The sequence below is a fragment of the Haliaeetus leucocephalus genome, unplaced genomic scaffold (genome assembly GCF_000737465.1).
Source record: "Haliaeetus leucocephalus isolate CR32 unplaced genomic scaffold, Haliaeetus_leucocephalus-4.0 Scaffold240, whole genome shotgun sequence".
In the NCBI taxonomy this organism is placed as follows: Eukaryota; Metazoa; Chordata; class Aves; order Accipitriformes; family Accipitridae; genus Haliaeetus; species Haliaeetus leucocephalus.
The window spans coordinates 8,191,833-8,200,037 of record NW_010972676.1 but is presented as its reverse complement, the minus strand read 5'-3'; the positions used below and the strand labels follow the sequence as shown (position 1 = coordinate 8,200,037).

Genomic DNA, 8,205 nt, shown 5'->3' with positions numbered 1-8,205 from the left:
CCATCCTGACAGGATTATAAGAATTTCTTAATATTTCTAGTGTTCAAAAGTGGGGTATGACTTTGCATGAGGAATGGCCAAATTCACAGTATTCAAAATGCTTTCTATTACCTGCACACTAGTGCAGGTATTGCATTGCACATAATCAAAACTGATTAAAAATAAAGTACTGACACTTATACAGCTCTGTCTCTGTAACAATTATCCAGGTAAAGAGAATCCATCTGAAGTGTGGCACTCAGATGAACTGCACCTTGGGCAGTATTCCATGAAGCATCAGTGTCTTTTAAAATATTGTCTTACTGCCAGCTTTGATGCTTGATTCTCTGAAATACTTAAAAATATTTCAAACTTGCAATTTATAAGCCTTAAGGCAGTAAATTACAAGAGCGCTAAAAACATTTGCCTGTCTGAATAATGTTCTTTGATTTTTTTTTTTTAAACTCGATTGTTTTTAATGTAGACAAAAAAAAATAGTCAATTTTTTTTAGTTTTGCTTTTTTTGAAGAAGATGATCAAAAAGAGTATTTTACCTTTTGGACCTGGGTTTCCAGGAAACCCAAGCCCTGGAAAGCCTGTGTCACCTGTTGGTCCTAGATGTCCTGAATCACCCGGCTGACCTCTTGCTCCAACCCTACCTGTACAAAGAAAATAAGTAAACTGTATCTTACCACAGAACATCAACTTGTAAGGTTAGGCATTTTATAGCTTGTCATTATTAATTAGGACACCACTGTAGATTATATTAGAACTTAGACACTATTTCTCCTCCACAGTTTTTCACAGTTAAAATGCTAACTGTGTTCACAGTATCAAAGCAGGCATGAGTCTGTGAGTTTAGTTTTTATGCAATCTGCCCAGATTCCAGACTTCTAGGAACAACTACGTGCAGATAGAAATCTTCCACTTGCTGAGAAGATACAAATGCTCATTATAGGGGTGAAGCTTGGAACAGAACAACTGTAAGAACAGAAGCTACCATAGAGCTGCCAAGAAATTTTCCTATGCTATCCAGGGCAGCTTTAAGGACTATTGTTCTACAAAACCAAAGCAAAGATGCCTTACAGTTAGTCTGAATGTCACCTACTGTCCTTCAGTGAATTCAAAAATTCTGCAAAATTTAAAACACCAGCAACCAAAAAAAATCCAACCTAGAACCCAAGCCCAAAACCCACCCAAAAAAGGAAACTCAGGTTCTTAATATCTTAGAACCATGATTAGTAACAGTCATGTCAAAAAGGAACCAGGAAACTTAGTAATATAGTTACTTTTTTGACTATGCCCCTGCAAAGCATGAGAAGAGCTAAGGGCTTCATGAAGATTAAGAATGCTTCAACCTAATTTTGTTCCTTCTGTTTTGAAGGTTGCAGCAGTCCCAGCATAATTTACAATATGCTTTTGTCAAAATTATGCCAGAGGCGCCTTCTTGGTTATACAAGCTGTGGCACATGCACCAGATGTTTCTGGTTCTTGGAGGAACCAAGTGAAAGCATAAGACTGCTTGGAATCTCTGCCATTCTGGCACCATGGACACGGCCCTGTGTGCCCTCCCTATTCACATCTACTTCCTCTAGTCTTCTTGAAAGGGAATGTTACAGCTAATTCCACAGTTTCTGTACCACTGAAATCCTTTTTACAGTTATTTCAAAGTAACCCAACAGTTTTATCTGGCCAGAGCTGGGAGAGAAATCCCAATCAGATTCTCTATGATTTTTACTGTATTTAGTGCAGATGTACTCACCAGGCACTCCCGGGGGTCCAGGTAAACCATCTGGTCCTTGAGGTCCTGGCGATGCAGGTAATGGAGTTATCCTAGTGGTCTCTCCTTTCAGACCTTCAGCAAATACATAATCAAAGATTACAAAGGCTTATAGTTTGGCAATATGTAATCTTAAGCATTTAAAAACATTCGTGATCAAGCTACTCTGTTAAAAATGCAGTCTTCTACAGTTTCCATATTTCTGAAACTCCAGCAGACTTTGAAAAGCCTTCGGATCCTGGCTTCATAAAGCAAAAGAATTTTATTGACACCAAGCCCATCTGCAGTCTAGTGGCAACACAGAAAAGGAAGCACAAAGTCAGCAGGACAATGATGCAATTGAGAAATGCTTAATCTGCAACTCCATTTCATAAAGATTTAATGGGTATTCTCTTTAAGAAACCTTGACTATATCTGCTGTCCAACTTTGAATTCTTCCAGATTATGCTTACCTATAAGTACATATGCTGGTCTGTTTTCAGCACTCAAAAATGATTAAGTCATTTGTATTTTCCCCTGATGACTTAGGCCACACTAACAATGGTGACTGGATACATATTTAAAGACTTTTTTTTTTTTTTCCATGATGAGGACAGTCAAGCACTGGAACAGGCTGCCCAAAGATGATGTGCTGTCTTTGTCCTTGGAGGTTTTTAAGGCTCAACTGGATAATGCCTTGAGTAACTTGGTCTGATCTCATAGCTGACCCTGCTCTGAGCAGGAATTTGGACTAAAGACCTTATAGGGTCCGTCCAACCTCAATTATGACCCTAAGACTTTTGTTATTATCTCCAGTGGGACCAAAGTTGGAACAACACTGTTGAAATCTCATTGCAAGAAAAACTTCCCGTGTTTCATAAATTATGTCTTTGACTTCAATGTATCTCTGCAATTTCAACCAAGTACTCTTTAACATAGGTAAAACATGGTAAAATAGGATGTTACAAACCAGCTTCTCCAGGTAATCCAGGTGGACCAGGTACTCCTTTAGAGCCTTTGAAACCTCTTATTCCTTGTGGTCCATATCCTGGCAGTCCAGGAAGCCCCATCTCTCCAGGAAGACCAAGACTGCCAGGCAATCCAGGTAGTCCTCTGTCTCCTTTTGAACCAGCCAATCCCTATTAATGATTACACATGTGTGTATACCAAGCATTACTTGCTTTCCACACCAGCCTTCAAAACAAAATGCCTGATTCTCTGCCTCACTATAATTGTGCATTACTTTAGTAACAGGGTAGCTCTGCTAATTTAAGAGGAATTTTTCCTCTGATTTACTTGTGATTAAAAGAATATAAGTTTTGTTATAAATGGTTACAAATAAAAGGCTATTAAGAGTGAAATCATACAAATAAATACAACAGCTTGTTTTTTCAATTGCTCTGGCATTACACTGTACACTTTTTTCTTTTTAAAACAGATTTGGTAATGAAAAAAAACCACCCCAGCTCTGAATCTCCTTGAATATTGTGGAGTCAGGTTTAGAGATAGTTATATCTAAATTACTTCAACAGTTTCTCAGCCAACACAACACAACAATAATTGTTACTTTTTGCTTCTGCTGAACAAAGAGCTCTGCCCTAATGATTCTAGTTTTATGGTCAGTCCTCCCAGCTTTTGTGGTTTCTCTCAGCCCTGACTGAAGATTAACTCCTAAAGACTGAACAGGAACCGTTTCGATTATTATCTCCTTTTAAGCATTTTAAGTAGTCAGGAAAACTATCTTTTTAAAAAAAATCTTATTCATCATAGGAATCCAAGATAATGCTCCAATACAAATATCCAAACTAATACCAAAATAGACTGCATAGGTTTTTCAGCAACATGTACCTACACTAGCCTCATCTCCCTCTAGTATTACATAAGAGTATTTACCCTCATTCTTCCATGCATATTGGTTGCTATAGTTGAGCACACTACCCATAAGTCAGGTAGAGGATATTCAGTTAAAGTATCTGAATAGATAAAACAGACTGTTGTACAAGACATCAATACTGACTTAGGTTATCATGAATTCTATATTAATTGCGAACAGTGCATACCCACCTCTTCACCTTTAGAGCCCTTGCATCCTTTAGAGCCAGGTCTTCCCAGAAATCCACTTGAACCTTTTCTTCCTTTATCTCCTCTGGCCCCTGGATCTCCTCGCTCACCCTTTGGCCCTTCTGGATATACGTAACCTGGCTCACCTTTTGATCCTTTACGTCCTTGATCTCCTCGAAAACCTGGAGGTCCCTGGAACAGAGCAATCAAAAGAACTTCAGTGCTGACATATGTCAACTGTTTTCAAGCTTTCTTTTTTTAAATTAAATACCTGAGTGATTCTCTCTATTCTCATCTTTATTCACTGTAACAGAACACTTCAATCAACAGGGTTTTGGGGTTTCATTTGTTCGTTTGTTCTTCCTTTTTCTCCTGCCTTTACTCCTGATTATCATTTAATCTACGCTACTAGAAGTGGGAACAATGCAGGATCATTTAATGGATCAGACTATTAGCTACCTGGTTGTGCTTTGGAAGCATAAAAAGAAGGCCAAGTACCTTAATCTAATTAGAGATTTCTCCTCCACATGGGAATATCTCCCCAGGGACACTGTAACTGCCACCGTTGGCTCTGTTTGTAGTTAACTTCTCCTCTCCCTTCTCTCCCCCTCAGGGTACAAAGTGGGTACTCTATCCCAGCCAAAACCAGTACAAGCTGAAAGCACACTGGGCTCTAGTGATCTTGGTCTCATGAACTCCTGGGAGCTTTCTGGAAAAGCCTGTTACAAGACTCATTCTGCACCTGTACGGCAACCACAATGAATACTTGTGCCTGACATTTTCTTATTGGACAGCGCCAACTGTAATTTCCCATAAATAATTACTACTACAGGCACAAATTAGAACAACCAAATGGTATGTCTGTGGCAGCAGGTGTCAGCCTTCCCTCTTCATAATGTTTCCCAAGAGGGAATGTTCTTTGCACCACTGAAGAGGGTATTACAAGAAGCAAGTTTCTCTGCATGGCTGGGGCTTTAGCAAGTCCTGAGTATGCTGGAAACAAGAGAAGTAAGAAGTCTGACGAAGATCAAAGCACACAAAACTCTATATATGCTTTACAGCAACTGCCATGGTTATAGAATCACAGTGATGAACAGAAGTTAACTGTAAACTACCCATACCAGGCAGAAGTAGTCTAGCCATCATGAAATGCAGCACAGGTTAATCACACAGGTTTACCTGCCTCACTGCCTGGACTGAACTTCCTGCTGCACTGAGCAAAACAGGCTCATGTAAAGCTAGGTCAGCCATACTTTACAGTTTCTGCCTAGGCTTCCCATGCAGACACATTCATTACTACAGAAAGAAAACTGTTGAGGTCACCCAGTATGACACTGCATGTAACACCAGCCATGAGGTTTCTCTGAAATAATTCTTGTGGGGATCTGAAAAACCGAAGTCTTACTTGAGCTCCTGGAAACCCTGGTGCTCCTGGAGAACCTGGAGAACCTTTTGGACCTCTTGTTCCTTCTCTACCTGCAAAAGAAACAGCATATTTTTTAATGAAAACAAGGACATGGATTTTGACAAGCTCCAATAATCATACCCAGTATTGAATGTTTCTGCTTGTTACATTGACTGCATCATCATAGACTGACCTGGCTTCATGCTGCACCTAAGCCTATTAGAATTCTGACTTCACCTCTTTTAGGGCTTGTGCTCGTATCAGTGGATGGAGCTGCATCAGGCTCTTACACTCATCACAGCCTCAGGGCTAGTTCAAGGACTGCATGCTGCAGACGTGCCAAAACCTGATTCTCATGCTAAAAGCAAAATCATTGGCATTTCCTACCATCCTGTTAAGAGCAACAAGATAATTTACCAGGCATGCCATCCTGGCCTTGTGGCCCAGGAGAACCAGGAAGACCAGGTATTCCCGGAATATAGCTGCAATCAGTACACACGTAAGCTTCATCACCTAGAACGAAAATAATTCATTAGTTGTTCCACAGCTAGTCATTCCCAAGCTTAACTGATGTGTTACATTGTTATAGTGGATGGCTAACACTTTTTGGCCAGAGAGTGGTAGAATCACAGCCTTTATTTTGTTGGAAGATCGCTTCCAACACAGTACAAAATTATCTGTGGTCAGACAGTGAATCAGAACTGATAACATTTAACTGAAAATGCAGGGACATTCAGTTTAGATCTCTTTATTTTTTCAAGTCTAGTTTTAGTAACCCATTTGGATACAGTCACTCTACTGATAAGCCAAATTCTCTGAAAAGATGAAAGGGACATAGGCTTCAAACTAACATGGCTCCATAACAGCCTGGGTGACTTTAACGACTAGCAAGTGGCAAAGAGATTCAGCATCTCCTGTGGGGAGATTTGCAGGAGACTTCTCTCAGAGAACAACTGTTAGTGCTGAACATGAGAATATGAAAACCCTACCAATCTGTAATAATTGTTCCAGTGAAGATTTACACCCTGATGCAGTGCTGTACAACTGGTGTGCAGCACTGGCACATGCACTGCCCTTCTAACTGCTGTTTACTGTAAGGGGAGGAAGACATCTTGCTATCCCTAATGAATTCTTTTAAATCTCTGAACTCATCAAATGGCTTAAGAGATAAATTAAATTCAAAATCTTATGAGGATCCATGAAGATTACTGGATTGTACCGTCTACTTCTGAGCGGTAGTTTTCTGAAACTGACCTTTAACGCCCGTATCTCCTGGAGGTCCCGGAGGTCCTGTACACCCTGGCTCTCCAGGAAGTCCTGGTAAGCCTGTTCTAAATGTTACTCTACCTGTTAATGAAACGAGCATGGCACCATTACATCAGCAGATTATTCAGACAATTCTCTAGCTGCTGAGACAAAAATGTTGCAGGGATGAGCTGGAGACAGTATTCTGATCCTTATGGCTCCCTTTCAACTTGAGATATTCTATCATTCTGTGATTCATTTAAAAGAGGGAACTACCTGGACAAATCCAAAACACCTGTAACTGGAAGTACTTGAGGATAAATATGGTAATGCCAAAGTAAATCTCAGCAGAATAACTGAGATCTGTCTAGCCTTTAAAAAGCACAGTCCTTCTAGGAAAGTATTTCCATTCGTGGTAGGGAAACTTTTTTTTTTAATCCTGAATTATTAATGCTGTTCATGTATTTTCGACAGAATTATTCTGCTGTATTTACTAGTACTTTGGAAAAACAGAACATGCATCGAGCTCTTCCTAAGGTAATGTATATGGGGCATAGATACATTTTTCGAAGAGAGAGAAAAGAGGAGCACTACATTGGTACTGGTTCAGAAAAACTTGGTTTGGCCATACCACATAAAAAAGAAACATGATGCTGTTGGGACTCCTAGTTAAAGAGGTATTCCAAGTTAATACATTTTCCTAGAAGTATTATAAACTGCTACGACTTTATTTTCATGCTGCCAGAACTTCAAACCTGCTCTAAGGCCCACTAAGACCTCTGGAGGCATGCAAGTGATTTCTCTACCTTTCATATTAGCCCCTTCTGAATTTAGTTTTACAGATTTACTACAACTTTTGGAAAAATTAGAGTTTTTTTAAGAACAGATTTTATCTCATTAGTCTTTCCTGGTTTTATGTAGCAGATTTTTAGAGTCACAGTTATACAAAAAGGTGAGAAATCTTTGGGAAGCCATTGTATCTTCCTCACAGAATCTCATTAGCAATGGAGCACAGACCTTCACTACATATGTGTTTTCATGAATATCCTAAAACAGAATTTCCGAAGAGAAATTATTCAACCATATTACTCAAAATATACTCTGTAAGTAATGAATTTATATAATCTCATACATTAGGTATTGAGATGACTCTGGATTTGTTCTTGTTCATTGTACATACAATACTGAAACATCACCTGGTTCTCCTGGAGGACCTGGTAATCCAACAGAACCAGGTCTGCCAGTAATACCAGGTAGTCCTGGAGGGCCTACAATACACAAGCCAGTCTGTCCTTTCTCTCCTTTTGTTCCTTTTGGCCCAGGAAATCCTGGGGGACCTCTCAGACCAGGTCTTGACACACCTAACCAAACAGGAAAAAATACAAAAAAGAAGTTAAAGAAGAAATGGAATTTCAAAGCAAAGGAAGTACTCAATAGGATGAATGAGACACAAACATACTGAGTTCATCCTACAAATCTTTTTTATCTTGTAATATATTAAATAATCACAATGAGAATGTAAAGACATTTTAAAATGATCTTTAACCTCTTTTTAAATGCTTGGCCCATCAAAGCTTTTGGGTGACATTTTTTTACCACTTAGAGATATGTTTGAAGTAATCTGAAGTTAAGATTCCACCAAGCTTATTCAGTATAACGGGCAGGAAGAACAATGTATTTTATTGTTGGTACTGGATCATTACACATACCTGGTCTACCAGCACCTCCAGGAGGACCCTGTGGTCCTGCAAAAGCA

The 8,205-nt window shown here is 39.4% G+C and overlaps 1 protein-coding gene across 1 annotated transcript in view; it reads right to left on the bottom strand.

Moving 5' to 3' along the window:
• The window catches only part of COL4A3 (collagen, type IV, alpha 3 (Goodpasture antigen)), a 69,561-nt gene that overhangs the window by 21,267 nt on the left and 40,089 nt on the right, over window positions 1-8,205 (bottom strand). Inside the window, exons 19-27 of the mRNA XM_010568419.1 lie at window positions 8,159-8,194; window positions 7,646-7,810; window positions 6,459-6,551; window positions 5,622-5,717; window positions 5,205-5,275; window positions 3,803-3,991; window positions 2,709-2,877; window positions 1,742-1,834; window positions 534-638 (exon numbers count right to left, since the gene is read on the bottom strand). Coding sequence (XP_010566721.1) covers window positions 534-638; window positions 1,742-1,834; window positions 2,709-2,877; window positions 3,803-3,991; window positions 5,205-5,275; window positions 5,622-5,717; window positions 6,459-6,551; window positions 7,646-7,810; window positions 8,159-8,194 — 1,017 coding nt within the window. The remainder of the gene's footprint in view (window positions 1-533; window positions 639-1,741; window positions 1,835-2,708; window positions 2,878-3,802; window positions 3,992-5,204; window positions 5,276-5,621; window positions 5,718-6,458; window positions 6,552-7,645; window positions 7,811-8,158; window positions 8,195-8,205) is intronic.